General features: G+C 36.3%; 1 protein-coding gene across 2 annotated transcripts in view; it reads right to left on the bottom strand.

Annotated features, from left to right (window-relative positions):
* DCC (DCC netrin 1 receptor) overlaps positions 1-13,101 on the bottom strand; it is a 1,110,025-nt gene that overhangs the window by 288,700 nt on the left and 808,224 nt on the right. For both annotated transcript variants that reach the window (XM_032882476.1, XM_032882475.1), the window contains exon 10: positions 18-166. In XM_032882476.1, the coding sequence (XP_032738367.1) occupies positions 18-166 (149 nt within the window). The remainder of the gene's footprint in view (positions 1-17; positions 167-13,101) is intronic.

Genomic DNA, 13,101 nt, shown 5'->3' on the forward strand with positions numbered 1-13,101 from the left:
CCCATTCCTTTGCCTACCTGTTCCTTTCCCGTGGACACCTCAGTGCAGAACAATCTGTAACCTTGGACTGGACCATTTGCATAGGCAGGGGGTTCCCAGGTAATAAGAATTGAGGTAGGTGAGGTAGATACAGCTTGCAGGTTTTCTACTGGTCCTGGAACTTGCACTGTGTACAAAAGAAAGTGATTAGTCTAAGAGTGTTCTCTTTTTCAAAACGAGCAAAATACATCTTTTACAGCTTATGGAGATTATACCCCTATGTATTATTTTTAGAACCAAATGGGATAAGAAAATAAAATGCAAATATAAATCAATGAATTTTAGAATCATTTCATTTTGAAATTCAGGAGGGGACTTCTATTAATCTAAATTACTTAGTTCATTTTTACAGTGGAGGAAAGTAGTCAAGGAGTCTAACTGACTAAGAGAATGACGGAAAAAGAGATGGATTCTTAATTCAAATTCTTATTATGGAAAATTTTCCACTATACCAGCATGCCTTCACTTGTGTATGACTAATAACCACAGAAGGAATACAGTTAGAATACTTACATGTCCTGTTTCTACTTATAATTCAAATAAGCAGCACAGCTATGAATAACTTACCACATCTTTATTTATGTCAGCATTTTAAAATCTTGACCAATCCTGAGTCATTTAAATTAATTTTGGCATCAATTTTCAATTTCACTTTCTAGTATTCCATTTTCTCTCATAACTGCTACTTTACTTAATCAAGAATAAGTACCTTGTTCATTAAAGAAATTATATAGCACAGATCCACAATTGGCTACCTGAAACACTTGTGTCCAGATATTTTTTGAGATCTAGAAATTTTCAGGTTTTAGAACGGTAATATGGTGCATGTGCAGTGTTCTATTTAACACCCCAAGTGCGGTCTAGGGTAGCACCATATTATCAGATCATGTATTTGCAGCAAAATACATGATATTCACATCAAACAGAATTACTAAAGACTATATGTAGCATGGCATAAAGTCAGATCAGGTTTGGGTATGACATGAGTTAAACTCTTTCAAATTCCAGATTTGTAAATTTTGAATTTAGGCATAATTTTTTATTTATGGGCCTGAATATAAATATACGGTTTGTAAACTGAAAATCCAATACCCATGTTTGTTAATACAATCTAAATTAAATGGTTTCATCATTGCCAGTATAACAATTTTATCTTCAATGTACCGTACATTTTCCCCAGCCTTAAATACCACCTAGCTTTGAACAGATGCACGTTTTAGGCCTCTACTGGAATTTTGTGAGTTTGAATGTCCAGAGTAAAACAGTCTGTGAAAACCTGGCTCAACTCCTTAGATCAGGGCTGCACCTGTGTCCCTAAATCAGTCATTTTTCAGAACGTATTCCATGGTATCCAGACTCCTTAAGTCATCACTGCTCACACATTCATTTGGGGGAAAATATATATATTATATATTTTAGATATATTTTATTTATCACCTTCACTTATTTTTCCACCAGTTCCCAGATCTTGAGTATCCCTATTACTGACATTTGCATTATTTCAACTTAACAAATGATTGCTATTTATTTATTTATTTGTCAGAGAGAGAGAGAGAGAGAGAGCTAGCACAAGCAGGGGCAACAGCAGGCAGAGGGAGAAGCAGTGGGACTCCATCCCAGGATGCCGGGATCATGACCCAAGCCAAAGGCAGACACTTAACCCACTAAGCCACCCAGGTATCCTGACTGCTAACAATTTCTTAAAAACGTAGTTGAAAATAATTTTAAACCTACAGAAAATTTTAAGAATGGAAATAGTACATAGAATACCCATGTTCCCTTTTCCCAGGTATATACATATTCTTTTTTTCTCTCTCTCTCTCCATATATACATATATATCATATTTATCACATTCATCATATACAGAGAGACAGAGATACAGAGACAGAGACAGAGAGTCTGAATCTACCTATTCAGATTAAGTTATGCATACCACGGCTCTCTACCCCCAAATGCATATTTCCTAAACATTAATGTGTACGTGGATAATATGAGCTTCAGTGCATTTTATTCTAATACAATACTTTTACTTAATTTTCTTCTGCTTTCCAATTTTGTCAACTGACCCCATAATGTAATTAATGTAGCATTTCCCTCTCTGGTAGCAAGATCCAGCCTAGGGTCAAATTTGCATTTCATTGTCATGATCTCTTTAGTTGGTTTTATGCTAGAACAGTTCCAAAGCCCATCTTTATCTTTTAGGTCCTCTATACTTTTGAAGACTATAGTCCCTTTTTTAAATTAATAGAATATTACTTATTTGGGGTTTGTTTTTGTTGTTTCTTCATGTTGGATTTCAGTTATGCATTCTAGACTGAAATGAAACATGCATGCTATCTCTCCTCAGGGCATCATGGCCAGAGGCATAAGCCCTCTCTCCCTCCCTGGTTTGTTATTAGTTCTGAAGAGAAGGTGCTGCCAGATTTCTCCACGTAGAGTTAACTGATTTCCCTATATCCCTCCCAACCCCAAAACCCTGCTCTATTGCTCATAACCAATAAGCAATTTGTGGGGAGAGACTACGTCTTTCAGAATATCATGTTATTTATCAAAACCCCTTAGAATTAGCACTTAGCAATAATTTTTGATAAATCAATTTTTTGGCATGGTGGTTATAAATTGTTTTTTAATTTAAGTACTTCCTCCCTATTAACCACTTGGCACTCAACATTTTATTAGAAGCAAGAATCTGTATTTCCTTTTTTTTTTTTTATAATATTCTATTTATTTATTTACTTTAGAGAGAGAGAGAGAATGAGCAGGGAGAGCCTCAGAGGGAGAGGGACAAGCAGGCTCCATTCTGAGGATGGAGCCCCATGTGGTGCTTGATCTCAGGACCCGAGATCATGACATGAGCTGACATCAAGAGTCAGATGCTTTACTGACTGAGCCACCCAGATGCCCCAATGTGACCTCACATTTCTATTTATGTATCTCCTATTAGTATGGGCACATGGATTTCTACTTTTTCATGGTCTATAATTCATAATTGTCCTTAATCATTTCGGTATTCAAATTGCTGAGTTCAAATTTGGCCAGTGAGGTCTCTTTAAGTTGGTTCCTCTGTCCTTATAACACGCCCTATCATTTATTGGAGCACTTCCTGTCTTCTTAGCATAATATATTTCAGGCTCATCTTGACACTGCTCCAGTTCTGGAATCAAACATTTCTCCAGAGATGTCTCCTTCCTTTTAGTGGGGAGTGGTATTCAAGACAAAGACCTGGGTGTCAGCTGTGTTCATTGCTATTTGGGTCTCTTGTTTCTAAATCCTATTGGTGAATGAGAAACAGGAATTTATATACACTTATACATACAGAAATGCATTCATGTATACATATGCTCAAATATACAGGTACACATCTATACTTTTCATGACTCTACAGAGATACCTCCCATTCCAATCCGTCTCTACAGGGTTTGCTCTTGCGTTCCCCATTCCTTTTATGTCCTTTCTTCCATAGAAAAAACAATGGCTCCCAAAGATGACAGATACTTTTTGAGAGTGCCTACCCTTGGTCCTTTTCAAGGATGGGGTAATTTTTCTATGGGAAATTCCTTAATTCCCAAAGGGGACTTCAGCGGACAATACTATACGACAATGAGGAGACTTGCCTGTGTCTAAGTTCATAGTGATACAGTTAGAACTGTTCTGTAGTGAAGACATTTTGCTCCATGGAGTTCAGGGGGAGGCAGAAAAAAAAAAAAAAAGTTGCCCACTGACATCATTCAAATGGATTTTCAAAGTGTACTGTTTAGAGAACAGCAATAAAAAACTATAACTTTCATGCTTCTGTGATTACTGATATATTCACAATGACAATGCAAACATTTTCAAAGGGGAGGTTTGTTTTCTGATTGGGAATCTGTATTTTTCTAAGGAAGAGAGACAAAGAAAGAAGCAAGAGAACTGAGACTGGGTGACTCGCTTTAGGTACATGTTGAATGTGACAAAATCAGGATTTTGAAATTTCACAGAGCATATCCTTGTGGCCCAGTGATGTATAAAGTATTTACTGAATATGCTCTTTCTACCTCTCTTGTGGCTAAACTGAAAGGGCACTGCTTACTAAAAACAATCATGGCTCATTCTGGAAACTAACACTAAGATTTAAAAATGGCCAACATCCAAGGCCATCACTCCACATTCAAGCAAGTTTTCCTAAGCAGGATGACTCCAAGAGGCCTAGGAGATGAGTGAGTCTCCCTTTCTTGGAGAAAGGGAAGGAAGACAATGTTTTAGAAGTTCCTGCTCATCTGTTCCACTGGAACACAAGGGGGTAATGAGAAGAAGAGTAAGCCACATGAGAATCTGGAAGGCCAAGCTGAGGGAACCATCTAGAATAGTGAGGGTGGGAGTGCACAGCCCACCAAACTAGGACTCCGAGCACATAGCAATCAAATATTCCAACCTCATAGCAATCTCTATCAGGCATTGTGGGGAGAATAGATTACCCAGATGTCTACAGCTCAAGGCAGCATCCCCACAAAGACTACCAATAGACTGCACTCCTCCTCTGACGAGCCCAGTGAGGGCTGCTTAGTGTCTAGGCTCTGTGTCAGGAAAATGGTTAAAACACTCCCCTTCCTTTCCCAAATAATAGGAACAGTTGTCTTCTCCACAGGGATATGCACATTGCTAACCATACACAACATATTCAATAAGCATGTGTCAAATATATATAGTTTATATATAATTATCAAATGTTACCCTAAATAACAAGTCTAGGGATGTCTGGGTGGCTCAGTCAGTTAAGCGTCTGCCTTTGGCTCAGATCAGGATCCTAGGGTCCTGGGATCCAATCCCATGTAGGGCTCCCTGCTCAGCAGGGAGCCCGCTTCTCCCTCTGCCTGCCGCTGGCCCTGCATGTGCTCTCTCTTTCTCTCTCTTGCTCTCTGACAAATAAATAAATAAAATCTTTAAATAACAAGCATAAAATAAAAATAGCTACTCTGCATAGTCTAACCCATTTGATTTTGTTAATGCAGGATTGCAGAAGTGTTTTCCTGATACCTGATGAGAATGAAAGTTGGTATACATGTCCATGTTTGTTGTATGCACGTGAACCTAGGTACGCTTTGCCCACTGTATGATTTGTTTATATGCACGTGTAGCTTGGTTGCCTACAAGACAACATCAGGTAGTTAGGTAATTGAGATTCAATTTGGTAGTGCCTACTCTGATTGTCTGTTCACAACTGAATTATTCTCCCTTCCTAATGGCCATTAGACAGTATCAGGGAAAAACAGGTGCTTGGGATTCCAGAAGAATTTCAAGCAGAGATAATAGACACCAGAAGTAAAAAAAGAGCACTCAGAGCATTTAGTATAAGTGTGCACTAACAGCAGTATGTGTTTTCACTAATTCCAGCCAAATGATAACATTCTATTTGTTGTTGTAAGGTTTCCACTTGGCTTTTTCTCAGAAAGTATTGCATCTTAGTACCAAACTATTTCCTACTTCAACTTTTTGTTTTAAAACACAATTTGTTTTATGATCTGATTGCATTGTTTGAATTTCCTTAACATTGTCATGTATTAAAATTAAAATACCATGTTGTTGTTCCAAGTAAATATAAACATTAAAACGTCAAATAATTAACACCAAATGATATATTTATCATTTATAAGACCAAATACTGCCTGCATATGGGATATTTTTCTTTCCAACATTCCTGGCTAGTGTCAAAATTATTTTGCATAAGCTAGTACATGCTTATTTTTCTTCATGACAGTGCTATACATTCAAATTTGTGAATTTCCTAATAATTTCCTTTTGAATTATAGCCCAAACATAGGTCTGTGGGTAATATACTGTGCTTGTGTTAATTGCAGGAAGTGTGCATGTATTTATTTGCATATTTATCCAAATCTATAGCTATATATTTAAAAATGCTTATGTAGTTTTATATATGGGATTTATTATATGCATATTAGAAGGAGAGACAGAAAAAGAGAAACAAAAAATGTTCAAAAATGGGAATTATATGTGAAATCGATACAGTTAACAGCTTCAGCCTTCCATTTCATTACATTTTAGTATGTCAGTCAAGAAACTTAACGGCCTTAACTGCTCATCATTTCCAAGATGTCTTTAATAATCCCCACTGATCCCCTCAGTTGGACAATAATTCTGTGGCAACTGCATCTAATTTCTCTTCATCTCTATTCGAGTTACCTATTTCTTCAAAGAATGGCAAGATTTCAGAATAGATGCATAATCTATGCAAGTAACTCATCAATCAACGTCACCTTAACCAACTCTGTTCTTAAATTTCAATATTGTATTTCAGTAGAAATTCATTATAACACCTGTACCTAAGAACAAATCAAATACTATGTTGGAGTAAATGAGATGTATTACATGTCACTATTTGCACTGAGGACAGTAATTTCTCACTATATATATTTATAGTATAACAGAGCACTTTATAATGAGATCTTATTGGATATTAACCTCCAAAATGATATATAAAAGTTCGCTGAATCTCTAAGACAGCATCATTTATCATATGTAATCATACTGAAAACAGAATGTGTGTTTGTATTGTATATGTGAGAGTGTATGTGTGTGCACAGTGCAAGAGATAGAAAGAGGGAGAAGAGGAGAATCAGTTTAATGAGCTACAATGGATTAAGTTGAAGGTCAGAAGGTATAGTTTCTTGTCCCTACTCTACTTATGATAAAGACCAGTCATGGCATCAAGGAATCCATGGAGCCCCTGAAACTGTATGCACATTTTCAAGAATGTACTGTGTACATTTTTTGGTATAGGGTCCATAGTTTCCATCATTGGGGTCTATGATTCTCAAAATGGTAGCTCCCAATGGATTAGATAATATCTCTGGCTTCTTTTGGCTCTGAAAACCAATATATATATTTTTTTAATTCTTCTAAAGATTTATTTATTTACTTATTTGAGAGGGAGTGCTTGCACTTATGCGTGCACAAGTGGGGGCGGGTGGTAGAGGGCAAGACTCTTCAAAACAGACTCCCTGCTGAATGCTGAGCCTTAGGCAGGGCTGGATCTCCTGACTCTTGAGATCAGGACCTGAGCCAAAACCAAGAGTCACACTTAATGACTGAACCACCCAGTGCCCAAACCAAGGATACCTTAATATCAATTCATCTGTAATGATTGTTATTACTTTACAATGGGAAATATGGTAATCATTTCAGTTTAAAGAGACTCTTCAACTTTTAATGAAATTCAAAAGATGAACCATGCTTAAGACATAGACTTCTTCTATTTCATTTTCCAAATCATGGATAATTCAAGGCTTTTGAATTAATCTGGTTTCATTCATCAAATATTTTAGATTTTAAGGTGTTAGAGTTTATGAATATCTTTTTTTTTCTTTTTCTTCCTTTCTCTTGCTGTTTCTATTCTACTGACTCTCTACATGTCTTCCTTTCTGACATCTCTTCACTGTAAATAATTTGATATTTGTATTAATCAGACTAAAACCTAAATTATGGTTTTTCAAATATAAGGTTTGAAAAATATTTTGGGAGTTTAAATAATCCCTTCTAAATGAGAATGTAAATATAAGATTTTCATAGTAAAAAGCTTTAGAAGGATCAAGACATGTTACTGCCTTCATAATACTGAATGAAGCTGATGTCTTTTCACCATTATACTGATGTTTCTCAGCTGGAAGTCCAAAATGAAGACAAATGTTAGTGTCAGAGAATATGTAGTTGAACATTTGAATATTTAAAGTCTTCTCAAAATGACTGTGTAGTACAATGTGTCCTACTGTTCCTAAATCATCAATTTAACAGCTACCAAATCGTTTTTTTTTTTTTTTTTTAATGGAACTAAAGTACTAGTGCATTTGGAAAAAAAAAAAATCACATGTGTTGTCATTCAAATAATGAGCTGTAATTCACACGTGCTCAAATCAGGCCAAAATTCTGAGCATGATTTTACCTCCTTATTCATTTGCTAATTTAAAAAACGATTCTTGAGTTCATTGTTTAAGATGGATAGCAACAGATCTAAGTAATTGTCTGTAGTGATCTAAATGGATTTAGGCCACAAAGCTCTTATTTAAACAGTGGCTCCCATTGTTGATGATCTCCTAACTGAATGTATTTCAAATGCAAGCCGTTTCTGAAACTATTTGCATTTATTGATAATAAAGTGCATGGTTTGATTGCCTCTTTGATTTTTTTTCCTCCTGTAGTTAACAGCTTTAATGATATTTCTATGAAATCTGTTTCTATTCTGTATGGGGAATGCAACATCAAAAAGCCTGCGGGCAATGTAATTATTAACATAATGAAACCCCTTCTTGACTGAACTATACGTAGTTAGGAAATATGACAGTAATTTGGCAAGAAAGAAGCACAAACTATGGAATGGGTTTCTATTAAAAAAATCACAGAAATCTGAGTAGGCTCAGTTGGAGGAAGGGGTTATTACCTGATCATTTTATTTGGGGTTTCAATAGGTGGCATCTGCTAACCCACAAGATACTCAACTTTGTCACTGTATGTGTGTAGAGAAATATAGAGACATCTATACAGAAACACATATGACATGTGTGATATAGATGACTTACATATTATATATATACACATATATATGCATATATGCTAATATAACAAATGATGGGTATTTTTGACAGTGTAGTAGAAAAGAACTTTAATGAGTCTCTCTGAAAAATAATAGTATTGAAAGTAATCTTCCTAGAACTAGAAGTGGAAGCAGTTTGACAATAAAAGTGGTTTCAGAAATTGACTTCAAGATAAGGCCTTTTCGGTGGGATAGCTACAGTTTTTCCCTGACATAGTCAAGTAGTAAATAGCCTTGGTGAAGCTTGCAGAGTATTTTTAACCTCACTTTAGAAAATAGGCAAGGCTTAGAAATGTAAAATGTAATGGAGAATGTAGATTCCTGACTGCATGATTGAGGTCTCAAATGCTTTAAACTGGAGATTTCTAAGTCATGTCAAAAGCAATTGTTTTTATGATCTAGGAAAATTGCTTACAATATACCAAACATTGAAAAGTTGAAAACTTAAATTTTTATCCAAATATGCTCGTTTCCATGTTCCTGAAGGCTAGATGTAATATAAACTTGATTACACTGACTTTTTTCCCCCCCTTATAATTTTTTTTTTTCCAGAATAGCTTGGGTTCAGTTACTTTCCTTTGTGTTACATTCCATTTTAGATAAAAGTGTCAGCTGATTTTAAAATCTAATCATACTTTTTATGTGCTTAGGATACAGTGCTACCTCCAGCATTGTGAAATATTTTATTATGGTAGAAATCTTCTAGGAATTTAGAGGAGAAAACATACACACAGGAAACAGCCAGACATGAACAGTAGACCATATATAAACAAGATTAAAACCTCTCTGGACAGACAATGAAGTATATAAGAATTCCTGACATATATCTATTGATGACGTATATAATATTTAGGGATGGTTAGGGGAATTTGTTGAAGAATATTTCTTGAAGAACAGTTAAAAATTGTACTGTTGGGGGTGCCTGTGTAGCTCAGTCAGTTGGACATCACACTCTTGATTTCTACTCAGGTCATGATTTCAGGGTTATGGGATCAAGCCCAGCTGGGGGGTTGGGGGAGGTCTGTGCTCAGTGGGGAGTCTACTTTCCCTCTGCAACACCCCCCCCACACACAGGCATGTGCTCTCACTCTCAAAGAAATAAATTAATTAAAAAAAAAAAAAGAATTGCTCTGATGAAAAAAGGAAGGACAAGGAAGTTCATGTGTGAAGGAGTCTGGTAAGACAGTACACATGAGTGTGAATGAGTATTATGGGTAATGACCTTGAATTTTGCTTTTTTGGAATAGAATTTACAAGCTGATAAATAGAAAAACTGCTCTATAGCTTGGGGAAGTCTTCCAACAATGAGCCCTCTAAGTAAAGATAATGAGAAGAACTCCAAAGTGAACTAAATTAAAGATGACACAATTGATCTCATATCAGGGAAACAACCAGAAGCATAGAATTACCAATTATTGAATTGTTTTTTCTATTTTGTTAGTATTATCAACAAATCAATATTCTACCAGTTTTAAGAAAATATGGCATGCCTCAAGGGACTTGAAGAAAGTTTAAAAATTCATCCATTTTATTTAAAAATGTTTGTCTCTAAAACTTCAGTTTGGGAATAAGGGTTCGGAAAAAAAAAAAAAAATCACGTTAATTTTCCAAAAAGTTGTCAGGAACTTTTCTGAGATTCTAAATAGAAATAATAGGAAGGTGAAAAACATCTAGGATTAAACTAAGATTATATGAGGCGATATAGAGAAGCAAGTGTTGCAGATAACATGGTAGTTAATATTACTGTTATCCAGACTTAAGTCCCTTGAACTTTTCCATAGTTTGGTTCCCTCATCAGACAAATGGGGGAAGGAATATTTGTTCTTCTCAATACTTAACATTGTTGGAAGACCGCAAGGAAATGATGAATGTGACAGGAAAATAGGAAACATAGCATTCCATAGTTCTGTAAGGTATAGCCTGAGTCCTGAATCAGGATTATGTTTACAAAACAAATGTGGCCAAGAGAGCGTCTGATAAGAGAGTGGAGATTTGCCTGCTGTGTCATAATAACACATAAAATAACACATAAGCCTTTCATGCTCCTCATAAATACTCCACATAGAGTTACTTTTACTGTTACACAGACCATAAATTCATGTTTAATTCTTACAGCAGATTTGGAAGCAGAAATTCCTCGGAAGGGCATACACAGACCTCATGCTTGCTTCACACTTATTTGAGACTCATCCATACTTCAGGATTGTATTTCTGTACACAAAAATATCAGTTCTCTGTAAATAGATATGCATCAGAGGATCAGGTGTCTTCAGCTTATGTGCAATCCGGAGTGCTCCCCATGGTGATAATGTAACTAAATCCTAGCAATCTTTCTCAAAGTTGGTTTGTATTATGGTCAGTATGGAAAGAATCAATATTTGATGTTTGTAGTTTTAATAGAGCAATAAATGACTTGTGCAGATTGCTTTTATAAAAGAGCCCTGCTGCCATTTATTAGAGTAGAAGGAAGTGGCAATCTTTTTCACATAGTTGAGTTTTTTTTTTTTTACATACGACAAAGAGATCCTATCTTAAAAAGATACGATCTCTTTGGGGAAGAAATTTATCGTTTATCTATTACTAGGCTTTAAAAGATAAGGAACTGCCTTGGGTAAACTGGCTCTTTTGGGAGGCACCATAACTTAAGGAAGAAATTTAGAACTCTCTTCTCCTACCACATAGGTTTCCCAGAAGTCGCAGATCTGGGCTTCTCTGATGCAGGAGATGCCAACATACCCCATCTAATAAGATTTGGTGAGAAAAATTAACGGTAAAGAATATGGATTCCAGAATGAAAGACCTGGGTTCAAATCCAGTACCCTTGCTCAGGCTAGGGGGCTGGGGTCAAGCTACTTAATATCTTTGAGTTTAGTTTTTCTTATCTTAAAAATGGGGTTAATGCTAATACTTACCCCCATGAGTTTGTTGTGGGGATTCATAGTAAATAGCTTCTGGCACAAAGGAAGTGCTCAATAAGTATTAAGTAATTTATTTTATTTTATTTTTTTACAGTGTACCAGGCATTGGAAGAATTGACTGAAAACTTCCATAGAACTGACAGTCTTGGGTTGCAGGACACAAGGAGTCAGAAGAGGGACTCAGATGAGGTGATAGAGATTGCTGGGGTGAAACTGTATTGGATCTTAAAGGCCGTGGGGAGATTTTGATCTTTTATTCTAAGAACAAGAATGGAATTGATGAGTTAAGCATTTTGTACTCTGTCAGGTCCATGAAGAGTGAATTAAAGGGGATGAATGTGGGCATTGGGAGCCTAGTTGGGAGAGGATTCTATAGTATAAAAGAAAATGGTTAACAGCCCGAGTTAGAAAAATGGTAATGGGGAGGGATTCAAGAGCAGTATGGAAGGTAAAATCAGCAGCATTGGATGTATTGGAGATGGGGCAGTGAGGAGGATGGGGAAACTAGGAGTGACTCCTGTACTTCTAATTTGCATAGCTGGATGTTTCTGGCCTTGTTCACTAAGATCATTAATACTAGACTAGAATCTCTGTCACGTGTGTGAGTGTGTTGGCAGATGGATATTACGTGCTTGTACCCTCTGTGGGGTCTGAGGTAATTCACTCTAATATAGACATGTCCAGCGGCTTATTTATCCCCAGATAGACAGTCATAATCTAATATTTTTCTTCACTTTCATTTCTCTTTTAATTTCTTGAGCTCCTAGCTAGATAATTTCATACCAACTTTGATGAATGGCCTCATCACATACTTTTTCTCTTCTTTACTTACTTCTCCTGAATTTTTTCCTTCCTTTTTCCACATACATAGTCAGCCACTTTTCAGGAACATCAGCTAGTCTGAAGATTTTGGGATCATCTGTTTGTTCTGCTCCCACCTTACTTAGCTCCTCTAAACCCACACTTTGATTTTTCTTAAGGCACTCAAAATAATTACCCCAATTAACAGATCAGGCTGTGCTAAGGCACTTTTCTCTGAGTAATATATATTCATGTTAAGAAATTTTGTTCCCCTTCTCTCCTGACTCTTGCAAAAAGAGCCCAAGATAAAATATCTTTCCTAACAGCAGCAACAATAAAAATTCCAGTAACAATGAACCTGGGTACACATCTGACCTTGACAATACTGAAATTAATATTCACTTTGCGATTCCACTGACATTTATCACTGAGAAGCACCTTTAATGCCCTTACACGTGCATGCATGCAAGGGGAAGATTGATAATCGCACAGGGCAGAAAACCTAGTTGTCCTCTATCTCCAGAAAGCATCTAAAAGGCTCCCGGTCTGCTGACTGAACCACCCCGAGGATTAAGTTTATTTTATTTTCAGTATTCAAAAGATAAGAAGTTTATTAACCACATGGAAGATTTAGGCTTGCTCTGAGATAGCAGCAGGAAGACAAATAGACTTCAGCAGTAAATCATCTCACAGAAGTTGGACGACGACTTTAAGTAAAACTGAACACAGGGACACGGTGCACTGCCCTGGATCATCAAATG

The sequence above is a fragment of the Lontra canadensis genome, unplaced genomic scaffold, assembly GCF_010015895.1.
Source record: "Lontra canadensis isolate GAN:19392208 unplaced genomic scaffold, GSC_riverotter_1.0 scaffold82, whole genome shotgun sequence".
In the NCBI taxonomy this organism is placed as follows: Eukaryota; Metazoa; Chordata; class Mammalia; order Carnivora; family Mustelidae; genus Lontra; species Lontra canadensis.